The 23,055-nt window shown below is 47.8% G+C and overlaps 1 protein-coding gene and 1 pseudogene across 1 annotated transcript in view; both read left to right on the top strand.

The window, feature by feature from the left end:
- Window positions 1-1,385: 1,385 nt before the first annotated feature.
- Window positions 1,386-23,055, top strand: part of Maml3 (mastermind like transcriptional coactivator 3) — a 431,416-nt gene continuing 409,746 nt past the window's right edge. The window contains exon 1 of the mRNA XM_085682436.2: window positions 1,386-2,800. Coding sequence (XP_085538562.2) covers window positions 2,336-2,800 — 465 coding nt within the window. The 5' untranslated portion in view covers window positions 1,386-2,335. The remainder of the gene's footprint in view (window positions 2,801-23,055) is intronic.
- Window positions 22,169-22,298, top strand: LOC125394230 (U2 spliceosomal RNA; annotated as a pseudogene).

Raw genomic sequence — 23,055 nt, forward strand, 5'->3', positions numbered from 1 at the left:
TTTTTGCAAAAGTTGGTCTGTAATGATGTACGTCTGAGCCCAGGGTGTTTGAGCTTTTCCCTTGTCCTTGTCCGATACTCAATGTCTGGGTGGATAGTTTGCCATAATAAAGCGAATCTTGAGATGACTTTTGCGCAGCTGCTACGCCGTTTCAATTGTACTTCCTGAGAATTCATTGAAATAGGAAGAAATATACCCAGCAAAAGGTAAGGCTTTTTTTTTTTTTTTTTGCTTGTTTTTGTTTTGGTCACAACAAACTGTGAAATGCTGCTTTCCCTATAGTTCTAATGCATGAAATCTGCAATCTTTCCACTTGATTTCCGAAGGACCCTTAATTACTGCTGTCATTAGCACCTACTGTTCAAAACAGTCTGTTAAAATGTACTGTTAGTCTCACCTCCAAGTCCCTGCTTGCTTGGTTTTAACTTTTTCAAGGGTAAGTAAAACAATAATCGCTCTAATAACAACAGTCGGTATGTGCAGAGAAATAAAAATATCCCAAGGTTTTTGGTTTTTTTTTTTTTAATTTTGTTTTTTCCACCGCTTATTTCTGTCCACTGAAAATTCGGTACTTTGGATTGATGAGATTTCCAGCAGGTAAAGGTGACTGCCCCTGGGGCTTGATTGACAACCTTGGTTCAAACCCTGGTATCCATCTTAGAAGAAAGAAAAAGACTCCACAGAGCTGTTTTTTGATTTCTACGCATGCTGAGGCACTAGTCACTTCTCCCTACCCAATAAATAAATAAACGTAGTAAAAAAAAAAATTAAGTATTTGCGTTAAGAGGGTCCGAGAGTTTGAGCAAGAGTTTTCCAGAACTAGCAGGGACTTACTTGTTTCTTAAAAACAAGTCACTCCTTTGCCTTTTTCGTTCCACATGGGTGGGAATGACAGCTGTCGGAAAGCTGCAATGTTTCTGCCTGGTCATGTACAGTTCTGCAATATAATGCATAAATGTATAAGCAACAACTTGGACTCCGTGGATACCTCACTGGGCAAGAGGAAACGCAGCCAGCCTGGCGCGTCCCCGTGTGCTCGAGAGAGCGCGCGCGCACACACACAGACGCGCGCACCGCGCGCTTCACTCACATGCGCGCGCGCACACACACAGACACACACACACACACACACACACAGACACACACACACGCACACAGACACGCACGCGCGCGCGCGCGCGGGTCAAAAGGTGATCCAGTCCTGAGATTCCCCCAATCTTTGCTTTCCCTCCTCCTGGCAGGTCGAGCTTCCTAGCCTGGAAAGCAGCTGGGCTGCGGACGGGGAGGGCGGGCGTGTGTGTGTGTTGGGGTGAGGGGGGAGTGGCGAAGGAGGCGGGAGCCGGGTAGGTGCGCGCCGCGCCCGCTCCCGCCCGGGGAGAGTCCGGGCCGGGTTTTGCGCCGGGTCTCCGGGCTCGTCTCACGGCCTCCAGCCGCCGCCGCTGCCGTGTTTACTGAGCTCGCGCGTCCTGATATCACTCCGCTGGCATGGAGGAGGAGGAGGAGGTGGAGGAGCGCGAGGAGGAGGAGGAGGCGGCGGCGGCGGCGAGCAGTTGATCATTGTGATGGTGGTGGAGGCGGCGGCGGCAGCGGCAGCCTGGCCGAGCGTTAGGGGCTGCTCTCCGCGCGGCGTTTCGCAAAGGACTTCAGCGATCTACTTTTGCAGTCGCCTCGGACTGTCCATGTGTTTACTTGCCCCAGCCCGAGGACTCGATGTTTGGCTCCTGTGAAATGCAACTGAGCAGCCAAAGTACTTTGAGAACACGGGGCGGCATAAACACCAAAACTTTTTTGTGGAAGGAAAATGCAATAAGCAAGCTCGCCGTTTTCCGATGCGGCGTGGAGTGAGTGTGTGTCGCGCGTGTCCGCACAGGAGGCACACGCTTGTGTGTGTACATGGGGTGTGTTTTTCGGTACGTAGGGAGAAAATGCTTGCCAACCACCGGAAACCTCCTGGAATTTATTAGAAAATAATGGATTATTAAAAGGAGGCAGGCGAGGAGCGGATCTCCCCTTGAGTTGCAAGCCGATCTGCTGCCGGCTCAGTTTGTTGGGATTCTATTTGTTGATAGGTGTCTGATGGTATTCCGATAACACCCCCTCTTTCCTCCCCTCGATCTTTACAGTTTTTTTTTTTTAAGGAAACAACAACAAAAAACCACCCAAAATCTCTCCCTCTTTATTTTCGCCCCGTGAGGATCGCTGTTTTCATCCATGTGCTTGCGTCTCCCCCGCGTTCCACTTAAACTATTTTAATCCTTGGACCCAAGGAGGAGGCTGATAGGGGGGTGGATTAAAAAAAAAAAGTTCTTCCAAAATAGTGTGCCCCGGGAGCAGGATGGGGGATTTCGCAGCCCCCACTGCTGCCGCGAATGGTAGTAGTATCTGCATCAACAGCAGCCTGAGCAGCAGCCTCGGCGGGGCCGGGATCGGCGTGAATACTCCCAATAGCACTCCGGCTGCTCCGAGTGGCAATCACCCCGCTGCCGGCGGCTGCGGCGGCTCCGGGGGCCCCGGCGGCGGCTCGGCGGCCGTCCCCAAGCACAGCACGGTGGTCGAGCGGCTCCGACAGCGTATCGAGGGCTGCCGGCGGCACCACGTCAACTGCGAGAACAGGTATCAGCAGGCTCAGGTGGAGCAGCTGGAGCTGGAGCGCCGGGACACCGTGAGCCTCTACCAGCGGACCCTGGAGCAGAGGGCCAAGAAATCGGGCGCCGGCACCGGCAAGCAACAGCACCCGAGCAAAGCCCAGCAAGATGCGGACGCTGCCTCGGCGGAGCAGAGGAACCACACGCTGATCATGGTGAGGGCTCACTGGGTCGCGCGTTGGGGTCGGGGGCGTGGAGTTTCTGGCGTGGGGGTGTGTGAGGGTCTGATTTGCACCGGGGGCGAGTGAGGTGGGATGGAGCCGAAGGGTTAACGTCAACTTTTCTTATGGTAAACGTTGTCGTTGACGCCGCTACCTGTTAATCTGTCAGGGTTGTCAGATTTGGGGAGGAGGGGATGAGAGGGAAGCTAGTCACGACTGCAAGGGGGAGGAGGGAGCTTCAAGAGCGTTGGAGTGAGGTGCAGGAAAAGTTTCCCCCTCCTTGTCTTAGAAACCGATCCGAATGAGAATGAACCCGGAGTAGAAACCACGCTGCTCCTCTCCGCGCCCCGCCTTCACCTCTCGCGGTGCCACCGCGCCTCCCCAGATCGGTCCCCTTTCGCCCACCCCTCTCATCACATCCGCCGGCTGCGGAGAGAAATTGATGCCGTCGCACATTCTGAGTGGGCACCAGCCTCTTAACCCTTAGGAGGGGAAGGAAGAGTCTCTGGCTTCCTCTCCTTTGGGCTTGGGAAAGTCTGAGAGTTTTGTGAATGAACTTTGAAGTGGGTGAGCTGCGAGCGAGGGTGGTTGCGCGCGCGTGCTCGTGGGGACGCGCGCGGATGCGGGGCGCGCGAGCGCTGCACTCGCCGCTCGAGACCTGCCGCTGAGGCAGGGCAGGTGGGGCAGCCGCGAGGGGTCGAGAGGGCCGTGGCTGGGCGGTTGCGAGGAAGCCAGAGCTGCGCCCTGATCCTGCCACAGCCGCAGGGCTTGGAATGGTCCCCCATCCTCTTCTTCAACTTGCCCCCACCTCGCTCTCGCCAACTTTCAGGCACCGGGTAATGAGCCCGGAGGAGTGGAGGGGAGCAGGGAGGAGAAAGGCTTAAATGGCCGGGTGGGTGGGTTCGCAGAAGGATGCGCAGCCAATGGCTTCAGTGCTAGGAGGAGGAAGGGGCCGATCCCACCCCTAACCCTGAGGGTGGAATCCTTTCTCTTATCTCCTCTCTGGGGTTCTCTAGCTTTCCTCTTTGGAAGAGGAGGAGGAGGGGGGCGTTGAGGCAGGAAGCTTGGGAAAGGTGTCTGCACTCCCTCCCCCACCGTGTCTCCGGGTTCGAGGCCCCGGTAATGGCCATCTCCTAGGAGCGCGCCCTCTTTCCCCTCCATCGGCTGCTTGGAGCCGGGCGCCGGACGCCGGACGCCCTCTCCGTGTGCTTTCTGTGCATCGCGCACGTTCCGGATCTCGGAGCGCCAGGGGTGGTGCCAGTGTCGCCGGGCGCTCCGGCGGGCGGGCGGTGACAAAGAGCTGGCGTGGGGGAGGGGAGGCCGCGGAGCTCGCTCCCCCCCCCCATCCCGCACGTGAAGAGGAACAATTTGTTTATCTTGGGCTTCAAGAATCCTTCCCTCCTCCCTGCTCTCCTTGGCCCCTCCTCCCTGCCCTCCCTCTTCTGCGCGCTCCAGCCCAGTCCCACGGGCAGCGCCCTCCTCCTATCCTCCCCTCCCTCCCCGACCTCCCTCTCCATCCCACCCCTCCGGCCCTCCCTCCCCTCCCTTTTGGAACGCGGCCGTGGGGGAGGGAGCGGGAGGCGCTTTGTCCGCCTGGCGGCCCTGCGCAGCCCCGGGGACCGCCCAGCGCCTCCGGCCCTGCCCCCTCCTCCGCCTCAGGCCACCAATGCGGTGGGAGGAAGAACCCGGGTCCCAGAGTCTTCTAGGGAGCTTCTCGCTTACAAACAGGAAGCTCCAAACCACGGACACACTGGCTTTTTCCTGATTGTAACCCTGAACTGGGACGAGACCGGCGTCTTGACTGTAGCTGGGGACCCAGGTGGCACCAGTGTTTCTAGCAGCCCCCCAGCCCCCCTCTCTGCCCTCGCCCTCAGTCTGGAAGATTGACTTTGCGAACCTGAGGCTGGAGTAGAATAAGCCAGACATCGAGGATTCCATCCTTGCCCACCCCCACCCTCTTCAGTGTTTGCACATCTTCTGTTCCCTAATTGCACAGAAACGGACTTTTTGCGTGAGGTTCCAAAACTCCCGTCTTCTGACACAGTTTACGACCTTTGGGGATGATGCGGAACAACTGGGCGTGCTGAACAAAGCCACTGTCCTTTTTCTTTCTTCTTATTTTAGAGACCTGGTACGGAGGCGAGAGGAGTAGAGTTAGGGACCAGAAAGTTTTGTCTCTGGACTGTGTCCTCCCTTACCATCCTCTGATGGTGGAACGACAAGGGTGGGGGTACCTCTGAGCTGACACCCGCAGGTAAAAGTCAGCCTGCACTCAGAGGTTACCTAGGAGGCAGCTCGCACCAGCCAGGGTTTAACTTCAAAATGAAAAAAAGCTTATTTGAATAGATGAAGACAACAGCTATAAATTTCGCAATGAATCCTACTTTAGTAAGTTAAGAGCAAATAGACTTGAAAAACATCGCCTGAAAAATCAAATTTTTCTATCAGTTTTCAATAATTTAGCTTATTGACTTAGAGAAATACCAAAGCCATGTGCAAAACGGTGTATTCTAGCTTCTTCCAAATAAAAGCGTCTCACGGGTGCCAAGATAAAGTGCGTGTGATGTGGAGTGAAAATAAACCGTTTTAATACGAAGAAAAGACTTGTGTGTAGATTCTGTGCATAGAGAGAAAAATTAACATCGCAACCATCCTTTATGAGTTAAATTTTCCTGTAAAATGATTAGTTTCAGAATTCACATCTGTTTCTAAGATGGAAGAGTACCTTAAGCTTGGCCTATCTATGAGATTAAAAAAATCTTCAAGATGGGTTACTAAGAAAATGTTCCTGTTCGTTTTCTTGAATTGACTGCTGGGTTATAGTGGAACTCCAGGGAGGCCCAGAGCAATTAAATTTAGTTCTCGAATTGGACTTAGTGTTTGGAAAGCTCTAAAGAAAAATGGTGATCAACTACAGCCAAACAGTGATGCTAAAAAAAAAAAAAAATAAAAGCGAATAGGATTCTTTTCTGTTTTATTGCTATTGTTTACCTTCTTAGGACCAATATTTCCGAAGTACTAAATATCGACTGGCTCTTTCTACCTGGCTTGGGTTAAGAGGACAATCTAATGAGGGCTTTGCTGCTTTTGATTTGTCTTCCTATCTCGCACATTTACAAGCATAGGCATGAAAGACACACAAACTAGCAAGCTGAAAGCAACCAGAGGTGGTGAGCAGTAATCTCCCCTGGTTCTAGACTATTTACTATTGCTGTCGGTTCTCTGTAGCCTGGTGCGTACAGCAGGCAGCTCTCCTAGATTTGAGCCTATACTACTTCAAGTGACAGGTCCTCTCTAGACTCAGGTAACCTCAGTCCGGACATCAGCTACAACTATTTTATTTTTACAGAGGGCACCCCCTCCCCAAGACTCCTTGGTTCCATGGTGAGAACTATTGACTTCATGCACTTAAGAATCTTAGTGTTTTCCAGTGTCTTTCCTGGTAGCAAAATATGTTCATTGCTGCACTTGGAATAGGATCTGGGTCCAGCGTTAAGAAACGTTTTGATTTGCAAGTCCGAAGATTGATCAATTTGACAAAGGTGCCATCATTTAGAGCATCAGAAAGCACATCAATGCCATTTTGACAATCTCAAAATGGTGGCAGTCTTATTCCCCCTGGGGACCTGTGCTGTGCCTGGCCTTTCCCTGTCACCATCCTAACAATTTATAGACAGTTTGCACAGTGCATAAATCTATGTGACCCATGCTCTGAAGAGTTTATTGCTTAAAATTCATTTGATAATATAGGTATTAATCACTGAGTATTGGATATAACTGTACCCCATCCAAAATTGTTCCCATCTATCCTTGGAATAGACCCAGGAAATGCCAATATACTAGGTCACTACTGAACCTTCTTCTCCATGAATCCTTTTGCCTTTTAAATTTTATTTTATTTTTATGGCAACCTTTCTGGCTTAACTATCTGGCTGCTGTCATGGGTAAGGGGGGTGGCTTTTGCCAAACCTTCCCGTCGCCTGACCTAGGGTGTCTTAAGTTTGTGAGAAAACTGTGAACTTTTATTTCTCTATTCCTAACAATATGGTGTTCTTTGCGCTAAACCTCAAGAAGCATTGTTTTCAAACAGCAATACATGTAATCCTGTTTTATTCTTTGGTCATGGTACATTCTATTTGTACAGAGTGGCCAGTCGTCAGCCTGCAAAGTAGAAGTCCAGTTAGTTCCTTGTTAGTCATAATCTACAAAATGGGCAGATCCCTTCCCAGGTAAAGCTGACTCTCAAGTGGCTAGCATTCTGGATACTCCCCACCCTGTCTTTTTAGACTCACAAGATATTTTTCAGATTTTTCTGCCTCATTAATATGAGAGAAATGAGCATTTTCTGGCCACTGTTCAGTTTCTGCAGGAGACTTGAAGATCATGGGCGGTTAAGTTTCCTTACACTCAGTTACTGTCCCCCTAAGCCTGTGAGACTCAGAGTTCGCTGCTAGATTTCCCAACAGGGCTTTTCCTTTGGTTGCGATAAGAACGCTTGTGACCAAGCCTTCCCTTGAGCTCCTGCACCCCCCTCCCCAGAATCTAGCGTAATGAACAGTTTTGCATGTTATGTTGTCGTTCTTGGGTGCCTTCAAAGCACTTCCACTTTGTGGACGCTCCTTGAGGAGTTTTCTGTGGGTGATGAGTCTTCTGTTTGGTTTCCAGTCGTTCTCTGCTGGACTCTGTCCTGGAGTGGATGATAGCCAAAGCCTGTCTTTTGACACACTCTCCACCATAGAGAAGTGTGTGGTGTCCATCAGATGTCTAACTAACAGAAACAGATTGCAAACCCGCACTCAGGTACTCACAGTGTCTGCCTGAAGTCTCAGGCCATGGTTCACGTGTACTCTGGTGTTGAAGAGCTCAGAGTTGGGGGTTTGGAGCCTATGGCTCCCTGCTTTCATTTCCTGCTTTCTCTGCAGCTCCCGTCTTCCCTTTCGCTTGCTCTTTAGCCCTTTTATCACTGAGGAAGCAGCAAGCAGAGGAAAAACTAACTCAGATGCCTCTGGCTATCACAGCTCACAAGACGCTTGGATAAGACATCGTTTTGGATCAGTGTGGACTTGACTTTGTACACAGTATTTATTCTTCCTTAGCACACATATTATGGCATAAATTGGTTTTTAAACTTTACTGATTGCATAGCACTGATACACAGTCTATGCAGTACTTCACAGAGGTTAAATTACTAATTTTTTAAATTTGCATGACAATGTATATTCTTCATAGGTTTTCATTGTTACTGTAACTTATTTCAGGAGTATAACTGATTGCTATTAAATCAATATAGTCTTGTGTGTCAACCACTTAGAGCTTCAGGCTCTATATATTCCCTTCTCACAGTATTCTGAGAAAAGTGATGTGCATTACGCTGTTATTTCTAACTCATTTGACATCGGTATTTGACAGGGTGGGGTAGCTGACTTATAGATGATTGCTAGTAAGTTTTTTTGTTGTTACTGCTTTTTATTTTCCTGGGCAGGATTTCTCTGTGTAGTCCTTCCTGCTGTCCCTGAATTCGCTCCATAAACCAGGCTGGCCGTGGGCTCAGAGATCCGCCTGCCTCTGCCTCCCAAAGGATTAAAGGCATGTCCCACCACTGGCACTGGTGAAGTTTTAAGTCTCTCCAAATTAAGTTTTCATTAATGAAACAACGTGTATCTCAAATAGACACGTCCAAAGGTCCATTATTCAGGTTTGCAAGTTGGGAATACAACTTCTGGTAACTGGCTATTGCCAGAAGTGATTAATTATTTTTACCTAATTTGTTTTTGTTTAAATCTAAGAAAGTTTAAAGAAAAATGAAATAAGAATGGATAAATTACTCATAAAACAGAGTTGAGGGCGCACTGCTTATGAAATACTTAGAAATTACAGGCTTCTGTTTAGCAGGGGCAGCGAAGGGAAGCACGTTTTATTTTTATTTTTGAAGGCTATCTAGCTGTATAAACTCTAGAGAGGCTCTTGAATCCATCCCTTTCTCTATTTGCGAAAGAAACTGTGTTTAGTTTTCCTAGGGCCACATGCACACAAGCAGAAGAAAAGGAAGCAACTGAGGTGGCCTTTTGCTTGCTCGTTTGTTTTTAAAAAGGCTGGCGAAAGGCTGGCATGCTGTTCTTGGGGAACTTAACAAAAACCACGGACATCTTGCTGTACTTCCTCTGACTTAAGGAAAGTGATGGCTGAAGGATCATTTAGGCACCGCCTTTTAGTTCTATCAGTCTTCCCATTGGCTGGGAGGGACCTTATGTTGAAATGGAATCTTTTTAAACACTCTAATAACTGACCTTCATCCCCTTCAGCATTTCCTTAACAACTCGAGAACACTTCAATGAAATATTTAATTTTACACTAACAACTTCCAGGCTCCCCTTTCTGGCCCTTAACTGCCCAGGTGGTTAGCATCTGGCTGTGTAATGTCACTTGAATGTGAACCCTTCAGTCCCCAGCTATGTCAGCCGTTTGCTTCTGCTTGGGATGAAGGGATTAGGATAAGTGATGTTTGCCTCCTCCATCCATCCACTTCCCGGCACCTCTTTCCCATCAATCAGATGGACTGGAGTGCTCTGGATGCCTGCACTTGTGCGGGCAGCGTCAGCCTGGCCCGCCTTCCTACCTGTGACTGGGACGGATGACCCAGCTTTGAAAGACTAAGCCTATCCCCGCTATCCTCACACGGATCAGTTATTTTTCTGCCTTCGATTGACAGATGCCGGGTATAGTAACCCAGAGACTGTGAATGAATCTGAAGGGGCTGGTCCTCGATAAGAGCTGTACGCAGGTGGAGGGAGGTCAGCTAGGCAGAAGGGCTGAGAAAATTCCAGGGGCAGGGAGATAAACATGGAGGTGTAGATGGAGGAGAAATGGTGGTCTTGATCGTGTGTGGTTAACAACAGCGTGGCGTGGGTAGTTGGAGTTACCAGGTAAGGTGTGCTTTAAATTGTTTTTCCTCATCCACACCTGACATTTTTGAATATTGTAATTTTGGGGTGCCATAGTTGTCTCCATGACAGAAACCTGGCGTTCTGACAGGCATCCTGCAATGAACACTATGGTGGCTAGTTTTTCGTTGTTGTTGTCGTTGTTTTCCCTCCCTCCCTCCCTTCCTCCCTCCCTCCCTCCCTCCCTCCCTCTTTCCTTCCCTCCCTCCCTCCCTCCCTGCCTCCCTCCCTCTCTCACTCCTTCCTTTCTTTCTTCTCTTCTTTTTCTTTTCTGGGAAGAGGGAATTGCAGCCACTAAAATGCCTCCATCAGGTGGCCTGTAGGCAAGCCCATTGTCCTGATTGATGGTTAATATGGAAGGTCCCAGCCTTGTGTGGCAGTGTCACCCCTGGGCATTAATAAAAATCAAGCCAAGGGAGCAAGTCAGTAAGCAGTGTTCCCCCATGGCATCTGCTTCAGTTGCTGCCTTGAGCTCTTGCCCTGGCTTCCCTCTGTGGTAGCCTAGAACTTGTAAGCTGTCATAACCCCTTCTTCCCCAAGTTAGTTTTGGTCATGGTGTTTATCACAGCAGTAGAAAGCAAATCAATACATGTTCACAATTAAGAATTCACCTGATCCAGAGTGTCAGTACTACTGGGTGTGGGAAAGCCTACTTTGACCAAGATGCTTCACTGGAGGTAGGAAGGAGAGAGTACTTGGGGATGGATTTATGCCCTGTGGGTTATTCATAGCCTCTCTGAGTGGGATGCCCTTCTGTATGCTGTGAATATGTTTTGTTACCACTGGTTAATAGAGAAGCTGCTTAGACCTATAGCAGGGCAAAATATAGATAGAGGGAGAAAGAAGGTAAAGTTGGGGAGATGCAGGCAGTCATTGAAGAAACAATATGTGAGAGGACAGGCCACGAGCCTTGTGGTAAAATATAGACTAATAGAAATGGGTTAATTTAAGTTGTAAGAGCTAGTTAATAATAAGCCTGAGCTAATAGGTCAAACAATTTGTAACTAATATTAAGTCTCAGAATGGTTATTCAGGAACTGGCAGGTGGGAGAGAAACCTCCAGTTACATTTCTCTGTAATATGTTTGTTGCTAAATGAGAGAGAAGTGGTGGGGCCCTAATGAGTTGAAAAAGCAGGTTCTGCTTGGGTTTCAGCTCTGGCCAGCTCACTGGGAATTTTGTGGCTTTTCACTTCAGGGTTGTTGGCACTGTCTCCCTGCCCGTCTCAAAAGCATTGAGTTGTCTTTCTCACATCTCATGGTACAGTAGTCAGGATCAAATGCATCAGACGGGCAAGAGTCTCCCGCACTGTGTTTTCATGCTAAGAGTCTCCTTAGCTGTGTTTTCATGATGGACTTTGGTTTCTCCTGCCCATGTGCTCCCTGGAAATAGAGCACTATGAGGCTAGCCCAGCGCCTGCGCAAGCTGAGGTCTAAGGAGTGGGAAGTGAACCACCGCTGTGTGTTGAACACGCTTGTAGCCACTGGAAACTGCGTGGTGAAGGGTTATACCCTTGTCCTCAGAGAGGACAGCAGGACACAGTTGCATGTTTCAAGCAGCTTCAAGAAGTAGAATTTGTGGTTCTCTTAGGTACCATATTTCTGGGAGCAATAAACTAACATCGAGGAAAAACCCCAAGGATAGTAAATACTTTGTATCTTCTAAGTACCTGATGTTTATAACAACGTGCTCCCCCCCCCTTCTTTCAAGGCAAAGTCTCCAATAGCTTTTGCTGGCCTTAAACGCACTGTGTACCTGAGGAAGTTTTTGAATTCCACCTCCAAAGTGTGGGATTCCAGGTATGTGCTGCCACACCCTACTATAGTTCACATTTTTCCATATAGTTCTTTCTGGGGCTTGTTACTGAAAAGATGAAGGCGTGGTTGTTGAAGCTGGTGGATTTCACTTTCGCTTTCTTTTAGTCTCTGACTGGGTGGTGCTTGTGGTGTCCTGCTCATTACCTCCTGGGCATCACTTGGCATCAGGGGGTCAGCTGAAAGGAGGGCACTTAGGTAGAAGCAGGCAGGGTGGTGCAAGGGCTGGAAACCATGGTCAGTGGAGATCAGTGCGTGAAGCTGAGTGTGTGGTGTGATGGCAGGGATGACAGGATGGCTGACTGAAAATATATAAAGGGCAGCCATGCCAAGAAAGGATTAGGAGTGCTCCTTGAGACCTTGGGATAAATTTAGGGTCGGTGGTTGGCAGTTATTAGAAGCCAGGTTTTGGCATAATGTGTATTTTAAAAACCAATTTTACGAAAATTCCGAGATGGAAGGGGCTGCCTTCGTGAGTGGCAGTGTTTCAGCAAGAGTTTTAGCTTCGGCTGGGGCATGGGAGGACCAGGACAGGGAGTCTGTCGCTTTACTCATGTTTATGTCCTTGTGATTCTGAAAGGACCTACCCGTGATAGGAGGAACTCAGCATGCTGCTTAAATAAATTAATAAATGAAAACAAACAGCAAGAATGGCCTGATTCCGTTCAGTCTCCATGATTGCGTATATTTGTCTTGTCTTCCTATCACCAGTTGTATGTACCTACATGTTAGATATTTTACGTAATTGGAATCATATTGCATTATTAGCCTAAAAAAATCTTTTCTCCCATTTAAATAGATATAGGCAGATATAGGCACTCTGCAGTTTTCCATATATCTGTACCCACAGACGGCTCAGTGGGTAAAATGCTTGCTGCCAAGGCTGACAACCTGCGTTCAATCCCTGGGACCCACAATAAGAAAGGAGAGAACTGAATCATACAAGTTGCTCTCTGACCTCTACATGCACTGTGAATGCATGCACATGCAAAAAAATAAATTTTAGTACTAATTCTAATAAATATTAATAATAAAAACCTGGAGTCGGATGTTAGGAGTTAAAAGCGGAAAGATCAGAGAGGCAGTGTAGCCAGCCACTAGAGAGACCTTTTACCTCTTCTGAATCCTCCGACCAAAAGGGCAGTCCTGTCCTTAGATTGCTCCTCAGACTGCATCCTCAGACTGCCTGGAATGTGGGAAATAACCCAGGATGAGCTTCTTGTCCTCTTGTCTCCACCTCCCAAATGCTGAGATTAGGGGCATCGGCATGCCACACATCTGGTTGATAGCGTTGGGAATCACGTCCAGGCTTTCCTGCATTCTAGGCTAGCTCTCCACCAGCCGAGTTACATCTTCAGCCCCTGTGTTATGCCTTGGCCATTTGCCCCATGAGGGACTTGTAGAGCCTCAACTCTTTCCTTCTGACCATTATGAATGTTTCACAGTACCATGGAAGAGCTCCAGTTGGTAGGTACTTTGATCGACTTCTTCATTTTTGTTTGTTTGCTTGCTTGTTTTTTTTTTTTTTTTTTTTTTTTTTTTTTTTTTGAGGCAAAATCTCAAGTCCCCTCCGCAGGTTTTGGCAGTTAAATGCTGCAGTCCTCCTGTGCACTCATCCCTTGTACACATTTGAGAATTTCCGTAGCGAAGATTGCGTTTCTGTGTATAATAAGTAAAAGCAGAGAAGAAGCAGTTGACAGAAAGTCTCTCAATGCAACATGGTTTAATATGACTCATTACAGCACATCACACGACAAACAATGAGTCTGTCTGTTTAAACAACATGGTTTTCAGGGATGGTGAGGTCACTCAGTGGGTACAAGCACTTCCCGCCAAACCTGACTTCCTGAATCTGATTCCTAGGACCCCATGTGATGGAAGAAGAGAACTGGATGTGTAAATGGGATATATGTAGGGGCCAGAGAGAAGGCTCAGTGGTTAGGAGCACTGGATGCTCTGCCAGAGGATCTGAGTTCAGTTCTCAGCACCCACTCAGTGGCTCACAGCCGTCCATAACTCCAGATCCCGGGGTTCCAGCACCCTCACACAGACAAACATGCAGGAAAAACAGCAATGAATGTAAAATACAAATGAATTAAAAAATATGTTTTTCCCCCAAAATGGTAGTCATCTCTAGTGTCATCTCCACTCCCAGCTTCAGCAGTTTTCTTTCTTTCTTTTTTTCTTTCTTTCTTTCTACATTCCTCCTTCCTTCCTCTGTCTCTCTCTCTTTCTCTCCTTCCTTTCTTCCTTCCATTATTTTTTTGAGACAGGGTTTCTCTGTGTAACAGTCCTAGCTGTCCTGGAGCTAGCTCTCTAAACCAGGCTTGCCTCGAACTCACAGAGATCCGCCTTCCTCTGCCTCCTGAGTGCTGGGACTAAAGGCGTGCGCCACCGCTGCCCGGCTAGCAGTTTTATTTCTGGTTGTGCTAAGGACTGAACCCAGGGCCTTCAGCATGAGAATTAAGTGCTTCACTGCTGAGCTGCACCCTTACTCCTTTTGAGGATACTCGTGAGTTTAAAGGTTGTGTCTTACAGGAACGATCTTCTTTTCTGTTGTCCTAAAGCGGAGACTTTGGCTGAGTCGGAGGCCTTCTTTGCATTTGTTGGTGTTGTGCTTCTCAGGCCGGGGTGGTTTTGATGGTGGTGTGTGTGGCGGGGGTGGGGGGGGGGAGTGAATTGGCCCAGTAGTACCTGGAGTGTTTATGGGAGTGCATTCAAGAAGTCTGTGAGATGCCACTTCCTGCGGGTTAAATTGCCCTGACTAATCTAGTCGTCTGTGTAATGTGGTAATAACAGCGTGTTGACCAGCCGACTCTGGAAAGTGCTGGAGAGTAGGCTTGCTCCCATAGTCCCCTCACAGTTAGACAGACGTCCCAACTCTTTCTATTACGCTCTGATGTGACCCCTCCCAATCGTGGCTACTTGGATTTGCCTTTGGCAGAGCAACCTTCTGACAGGAAGGAATTACACCCTGTGTTTTCACCGTGGCTGGAGTGTCCTTCACTCTGCCCTGTTGTGCCTTCACTAGGATGCAGGAGTCTCTCGGCAAGCTTCCCTGAGCAGCCCCGTTTTCTGCAGAGCTGTGTCCTCCCCAGGGGAAGGCCTTGTCTGCCTGACTTTGCCTGTATGAAGGCAGATCAGTTTGAACAGGAGCCAGACTTGGTACATGGCTTTGCTAGGCTCCCAATTCCCATGTCTCCTGACCTCATGTACCTCTGACCTTGCGTGTGTCTCTCTTTCTTGTCCACCCCTTTGTCTTTGTCACGGTGACAGTAGGACCTTAAACCCAATTGAGGTGTGGCAGTGATGTGACCAGAGAAATAAACCAGAACTGGTAAGGTAGCTGGGGACCCGTGCTTTATCTTTTTCTTCAATATAATTCCTCCAGTTTATAACTATGATGCCCCATAGCTACTTCTGTGTGTGCACGTTTATATGTGCCTGGGTATGTGCATGCACATATGTGTACAAGAGTGGCTTATATGTGCCTGGGCATGTGCATGCACATATGTGTACATGTGTAGTTTATATGTGCCTGGGTATATGCATGCACATATGTGTACAAGCGTGGCTTATATGTGCCTGGGTATGTGCATGCACATGCACATATGTGTACATGTGTAGTTTATATGTGCCTGGGTATATGCATGCACATATGTGTATATGTGTGGTTTATATGTGCCTGGGTATGTGCATGCACATATGTGTACATGCGTGTGCAGGACAGAAGACTATCTCAAGTGCCATTCCTTGGGTGTAATCTACATTTTGTTGTTGTTTTGTTTTTGATACAGAGTGTCTTACTAGCCTGGTACCCCCCTCCCCCAAGTAGTCTAGGCTGGCTGACCATCGCACCCCAGGAATCCACGTAGCTTTAGAGTCACAAGTGCACCGTCCTGTGGTGACTTTTTTTTTTAAATGAGGACTCTGTGAGATTGAAATCATGATCCTGTGTTTGCCAGACTAACACACTACCAGCTAAGCTAGCTCCCCAAGTCCCTTTAGCTACTTTTTGCCCCCAGAAGCATCTGGCCAGCTAATGCAGCCGGATATTCAGTACCGATCCAGGGAAAGGCTGACAATAGCTCCATTCCTTCCGTTTCAGTAGCTTAAATGGTGAGTGCTGCTGTACACACAGAATAAGAAAGTCCTCCCTTGCCACGAGCCCTGCACATCCAACGTCATCAACCAAGAGTCTTGGTGTTGCTGCTGGACCGTAGCTATTCAGCTCCTCTGCCTCCTTCTTAACTACCCAGTCAACTACTTGCTCCCCCGGGCATGTATCTTTTTCTCTTGTTTGCTTTTGGTGTTCTGGTGTTTTTCGTGTTTTTGGTGTTTCTGAGTCTTTCTTGCATTGGAGTTTTTTTCCCCTAAGGATGGCTTTCACTACCTGCAAAGTACACAGATGTCTCGCGTGCGTGCGTTGGGTGTGCAATAGAACCTTCACTTCGGGGGGCTGGAGAGATGGCTCAGAGGTTAAGAGCCATCTCTTCCAGAGGTCCTGAGTTCAATTCCCAGCAACCACATGGTGGCTCACAACCATCTGTAATGGGGTCTCCTCTTCTGGCGTGCAGGCATACACACAGACAGAATATTGTGTACATAATAAATAAATAAGTATAAAAAAATAGAACCTTCACTTCTGTGTTGATGGTAGCAGAGTCATGGTGACCCAAGTGTTTCCAATACTAGTTATTTCATAGCCGCCTGATTATAATAAAACACGTTTTCAAAGGCAATCGAGAATGCCCCTTTGTTATGATAAACGTATGACTTCAAACCCTCTCTGAAAACACGGTCTTCCTAAAGAGTCCAGCTGCAAAAATGACCGTATTATAGAATTCCTAAAAAAACGGTAACTTAGACAAAGTAGGTGCTTCAGAAATGTCCAGTTTGTTACGGTTTTTAAAGAGAACTGTGCTTGGGGTCCTAGGCTCATCTTGAGAGAGTTAGCTGTAGAGAGAGTTCAGCAGGACCAAGTGGGGATGATTGTTAACTCTCTTGCCACCGAGTCTGATTGATGTCCGTCTAACCCGGAGTCGGCTTTAGCGATACTGACTAAAATAAATGAGATAAACTCATCTTGGTCGTTTGTTCTTGAGTGTAGGTTTCAGAAGGTGTAAGTAGCAGAGGGTGGGGAGTTCCCCCAGAAGGACCTACACCACCACTCCCCCCCCAACTCTCAAGCTGTCCTCCCTCCTATTCTTGGGACCACAGAGTATGGCCCTGAGAGGGAGGCCTTGGCTGAACCCCCAGGTGCTGTTTTTCTTCCGTCAGCGAGGGTGTTTCCTCACCTCGGGGTGATGTGTGCAGATCTTTCCTTTCTCAGTCAGGGCTAACAGTAACCCTTTACCCCGCTCCCGCCCCCCAGATTCCAGGATGTTGGATAAACAGGTGCTTTTACACAAGAGGCAACTTTCTCAGTTTAGAAGTTGTGGCTAAATGGTTGAGAATGTGTTTTGTAGTTTCACTAGGAATTTCTCAATGGTGTGCAGCTGCTATTGGATTTTTAAAAACAGCGATCCTCTTCCTTAATGAGGCCTGGAGAAAATTATTTCGGATTTGGGTTTTGCGCTGCCTTCTCAGAACTTGCGGAAGGAACATTTGAGAAAGTTGTTGGTCGTGACGGCAGATTAGCGGAAATATTTTCACATGCAAAAATAAATTTGGGGCCAATATTATTGATCAGCACAGACTGTATTTGTCATCCCCAGAGAAGCAGATGATGACAAAGCAGGCCCTTTGGGCAGCAGACAGATCTGGCACCCAGGCTGCTGAAATCCAAGAGGTGTCTTACCTTTTCAGCCTTGAATTCTGTCCATAGAGCTAAAGGACTGATGGGGATCACTCAGGGCTTTTAGTAACTTTTAAATTTGTGACTAAGATTGGAATGGGAACAATTCCAGAATATGTAGCAACAGCTTAATGACAGTATGTCATTGACCCCCTCCTCTGAAAAGTATGGCTTTTCAGAAGTCTGTCTTTGACCCCCTCCTCTGGGACTCAGGTTGTTTGTGATACCCGCTTTGATAGGCTTGCACACTTGCCTGTCCTCTGGAGTGTCAAAAGATTGCACATCTGAGGAAGTTCCTTGTCTCTACTCCTGCAGGAGCTTCTGGGACTGGCTCTTGGGTGTGGGAGCCGCCATAAAAGGACAGGAAAGGGGATTGGCTGCCCGTGGTGTTCACAGCTACTTCATTACTCTATTAGCAGAGATAGTGGATACTTGGGGTAATTATTTATGACCGTCTTTCCTTCCGTGGGGCCACGCATGCGTCACTTGTTTTCATCAACTTTGTGTAATCTATGTGTTTATGATACACCGAAGAGCAATAAATTTGAGGAGAGAGATAATTACCTCTGACAGACTTACAGAAATGAGGGTTTTAGAGAAAGCAGCTAGAGGACGCTTGGGGAGAGCGAGTCACACCAGAGAGTCTCCCTTGGCAAGAGTCACAGCCCAGGTGACAAAACGGAGCAATAGTGTCTGTGATTTCCTTTGTCAAGTCAGACACTTTTCAGATAGTTTAGCAATTGCGCCCTTTTAATTTTCAAAATGGGACCTTTCAGCGGAGGAATTCAGAGCACTCGGTACGAGAGGAGAAATAGCAGTCGGTGCAGCAGCTGGGGTGGAAATCCCGAGGCTGCGCACTGTGCCCTTTGACTTCTCAAAGTCACTCGTTATTCTTGAGGAAGCAATCTAACAGCCACCTGACTTTAAAGAATGGTTTTCCTTTCGCTTTGGCGGCCCATCTAGGCGGGGAAGTGACCCTCTAGAAAATGAAGCAGTGAATGTTCACTTGGCTTCCTCCTGTCCCTCCTAGCCTGGGCTTCCTTACAGGGTAAATAGTGTCAGCGCCTGTACAGGAGATTCAGGGTGGGGTGGCTTACCCTACTGTTGTCTACTTAACTTTCTAATTCCTGGATTAATGCGAAAACTTGGGAGCAAGTAAGAGATTGGGGTCTGGGCTTATAGCTCAGTTGGCAGAGTACCTGCTTAACCTGTAGGAAGCTCTGGTTTGATCCTGAGCAGTGAGACACTATGCCGGTTATTGACATCTGGGAAGTAGGGACAGGAAAGCCAGAAGTTCTGGATTATCATTGCCTATTTGCTGAGTTCCTGTCCATCCTGGGATATAGGAGACCCTGTCTCCCAAACAAAATAAGACAAAACATCAAATGGGTGGTGAGTGTTGGAGAAATGGCCAAGAGTTAAGAACACTGGCTGCTTTTCCGGAGTTCGAATCCCAGCACCCACATGGTAGCTCACAATCGTCTGTAACTTCGTTTCTAGTGACTCTGATGCTGTGTTCTGGCTTCCATGGACGCTGCATGCGCTTGGTGTCTATACATACATCCAGGCAGAGCATTCACAGATAAAAGAAAAAAGAAAACATCTGAGAGAGGTGGGGAAGGGAGGGGAGATCTCTCAAGGCCGAAAGTCAATAGGTTTCCACTGCCTCTAGTTTTTCCATCCTTGAAGAACCAAATCAGCCCTTAATCCACAGTGGTGTTCGTCATGACACGTGCGGCAGAGATGGAGGGGGTCTAGCTAGAATATTCTCAGAGAGTATGCCTTATTACTCAGAAGACGGAGAGGAGGGGCTTTTTCGGTGAATCGCTGAGGAAGAAAATGCTTGCCGTGTTTACGGTCCAGTCGATCCGTCTTTGCCCATGGCAGCTCAGCAGCAGGCCCTCCACACAGTGACTAGAGAATTCTTTGAAGTGGGTACTCCCAGAGAAGAAAGGGAAGAGCCAAAAGGTTTGGATTTCCCTATAAATTAAATCCAGTGTCAACAGAGATCAGAGGGAGAAACTTTAAGTGTCCAGTTTTTCCGTCTGTCCCCACAGAAAGCCGCTGCCACTCACCCCCGCCCCCCATGCCCCGGGAATGAATGCGCAGTGGTTTGGCGCCCCTTGCTCTCTGATATAAGAAAAGGCGATTCATTAGGGCTGAGTCAGGAGGGGCGGGAGATAGCGTTTTCCTCCCCGTGCCCTCAGCTGGGTTACACTGAAGTGAATTCCAAGAAAAGTCATAAAATAATGAAAATAATCACAGGACAGCTACGGGCTCAGCCGCTCTGCGGCACACGGGACCCCGAAGACGGGCCTCTGTGTTGTGGTAAGACAGCATTGCTGACCATATGGTGTCATGGAAGGCCAGTTGTGGAAATCAGTGGCTGGCTTTTGTTTGGGGAACTCTCTCAGCCGCGGGTCTGTGGTAGCTCTCAGTGACTTCCTGTTTCCCCGGCAGGCGTGCTCTTGGCCCTGGGCCAAGCTTGCTGTACTGCAGCCGTCTGGGGCCAGGCCCAGGAGCTCACGTTTGGTGATCATTCACTGCTCCTGACTTCAGTCACTCATCAAACCATTTGTTCCACAAGTCGACAGCGGGACCTTTCTGCATAGTGGCCACGTCAAAGAGAGAACATTTATTATTTTTTTTTTGCATGCATGCTGATTAATTAATAAAAGTATGGTTTCCTAGATATTCAGTACTTGAGAAAGTGAAAGTGATTTGTGCTTTTAACAATTTGCAGGGCTCTTTTCACATTGCCTCTTCATTCCTAAAGCCTCACTAAGACTGATAAGAATGCTAGAGGCAGGGCTCCTGCTACAGAAAAAGGAGAGTGAGCCCCTGTCTATCTAGTTTTTACACAACGGGCTAAAACAGGCCCTATGCTTAGCCTGGGTCTATTTTTTGAATGTGTGAAGCCAGCATGTGTGTGTGTGTGTGTGTGTGCATAAAGAGGCTAATTAACTCCACTCTCTTCTGGAGAGGTCTCCTCTGCCAACCCACTGACTTGTTCACAAGGCCAGAGTTTCCGTCATCCTGAGTCCTGGATGGCTTTGGTCTCTCTCAGTTAGAGCCACCCATTCTGGCTCCTTTTCTTTGCCCCCAAAGTGTGGAAATGGTCGCCAAAAGGACACATGGTCCTGGGAGAGGTTCTCTCAAACACAGCAGACGGCGACACCCAGGGAGGCTCACACTCCAGGAGGAGAGGCTGTAGCCCATGCTATTATGCTATTGTGCTCCGTGAGAGAGAATATTTTTATTCCAGGAACTGAAAGGAGGAAATGGAAGGCACACACACTGGCTGAGGAGCACCAAATGCCACCATAGTCTTGGGCTCTGTGGAACCGTTTTCCTTTTCATGTGTGTGTACTCATACCCGTGTGTGTGTGTGTGTGTGTGTGTGTGTGTGTGTGTATGTGCGCGCGTGTGCGTGTGTGTGTGTGTGTAGAGCAGAGGTGAGTGTTGGATGTCTTCTTCTGTTGCTCTCTCCTTTCTATCTTGAGGCAGGATTGCTGATACTATAGTCTAGCCAATCAGCTTGCTTCAGGGATCAGCTGTCTCCACCTCCAGAGTGCTAGGATTCCAAGTGGGTTGCCACACTCACTGGGCGTTTACATGGGCACTGGAGACTTGAACTTGGGTCCTCAGACTTGGGGCAAGGGTTTTACCCACTAAGCCATCTCCCTAGCTCCTGTGAAATCATTTGGTGTCGAACACCCACAAAGGTTGATTGGGTTATGATGTTGTTGGGTTAAATGAATTTCTTTTTCTCCTAAACAGATGTCATTGCAAGGCCAGTGCTGCTGTTTCCTAATTATATATACTGTCCTACTAATGACTAATCCGAGATTTTTATTTGAACACTGACCTGTAAAATCTCTGGGGACTTAATAAGGGGTAACATTGTCTATAGATGAACTATTCTTCTTTCCTTGGAATTTCTTAGTATCTTTTTAGTGTGTGTGTGTGTGTGTGTGTGTGTGTGTGTGTGTGTGTGTACATGCCATGGGGTGCATAGAGAGGTCAGAGGACAACTTTCAGGAGTTGCTTCCTTTGCAGCCACTGTGTGTATTTTGGGAATCGAACTCGTGTTGTCAGGCTTAGTGGCAAATGCGTTTCCCCACCGTCTTGCCCACCCGTAAGTTTGTAAATATCCTTGCAGTCATTTTATATTTTCAGAATGCTAGCAGATATTCTAGCTATGCAGCACATTTGGGAGACAAATATAGCAAAACCCTGCTCACTTTCCAAGTGACCAAATAAGCAAGTCGCCCAACAACACTGGAACTCCATGCCCTGCCTATATGGTTTAGCTGCTCCAGTCTGGGAGGAAGAAATCCGAATCTGGAAATGTAACCATGTGGTTTTTTGCAAACTATTAAGAAATATATTCTTTGGGGATTCTGAGGACAGTTCAATTATATGTATAAAAAAACACCCTTGTGTCTTAATGAAATTTGTATTATAATTATGTAATAACTAAAGGACTCTTCTAATTGAATTTTAGGGGTCCTTCTTTGCATTGTAACTGGCAAACATCACAATCCCATTCACTTTGTGGTCCTCTAATTGTTGTCCAAAACATTCACAAAATGCCCCGTGATTTAATTATAAGAATCTTCTGGGGACTGGGTAATTATATAGCATGTCACGATCATGCATTAAGCCAAAATGATAGTTTAGTGGTCCATGTTCATTACCCTATGATTGACAGCACAAGTTCCTTTGGGCAGAGCTATCACTTTGATAAGAAAATGAATTTAAGGGTCGGGAAAAGTTTATCTTACTAATTTTTAAATTATACAAATTTCATCGCTTCTTGGCCTTTTGGCTAAGATCAAGTGTAGTTTCTGTTCTTATCAGTTAAATTATACAGATTTTAGTATTTTTGAGACAGGGTCGTTTTTGTAGCTCAGCCTGGCCTTCAGTTCCAGATCCCCCTACCCCAGTACCCTGAGCGATGAATTATAGGCGTAAGCTACCGTGCCCGACCCGGCAGTGTGTTTCTGACAGTCAGTACTCACACTTTGAACGGATCTCACTGATACAATGTTAAGCAACTGGTGGGCAGCTTCAATCTGAATAAATTCAACAAGAAGTTAAAGACACAGACCCCAGACCTCCCAAGTTTACAACGGAAGACAGGGGGATGTGCAGTTATGTCTGTACAGCCACATACTTCCAGAACTGAACGGATGCCAAGAACAACACAGGAAAATATGCTGAACGTGTGCGTACCCAGTCATCTTGGACGAAGGAGCGGAGAGCCGATGTTTCCGGGGATGTTTGTACAGTGCTGGAAGGCTCCAGCTGCCTGCTCCCAGGGCCCTGAGGAGGCTTTTCTTGCAGACTCTGCTTTCTCCCAGTGCCCTTTAAAGTGGTCACCAGCTCTCAATAGCAATTGCTTCCAAGTACTGTTCAAACAACCCTGACACGGGCCCCTTGGTATCCCATTACCTGCTCTCACATTTAACCTTTTTCTAATAGCCTCCCAAACTCCAGAGTTCTCAGGCGAGGCCAGAGGAAGTTACAAGAGGTGTTTTTCTCCCTCTTGCCTGTGCAGCTGCAAGAACTGTCGTTGCCTGGACGTTGCTTTCTTGCTTCCTTTCCTAGTCTTCGGAGGGGCCAGGTTTGTGTGATAGTGAAGTATGGGATCTGCTGTCATTGCATGCTGAAGGGCGTTCTTCATCCACTCCGC

Source organism: Myodes glareolus, chromosome 20 (genome assembly GCF_982192425.1).
Source record: "Myodes glareolus chromosome 20, mMyoGla1.1, whole genome shotgun sequence".
NCBI classification, from domain to species: Eukaryota; Metazoa; Chordata; class Mammalia; order Rodentia; family Cricetidae; genus Myodes; species Myodes glareolus.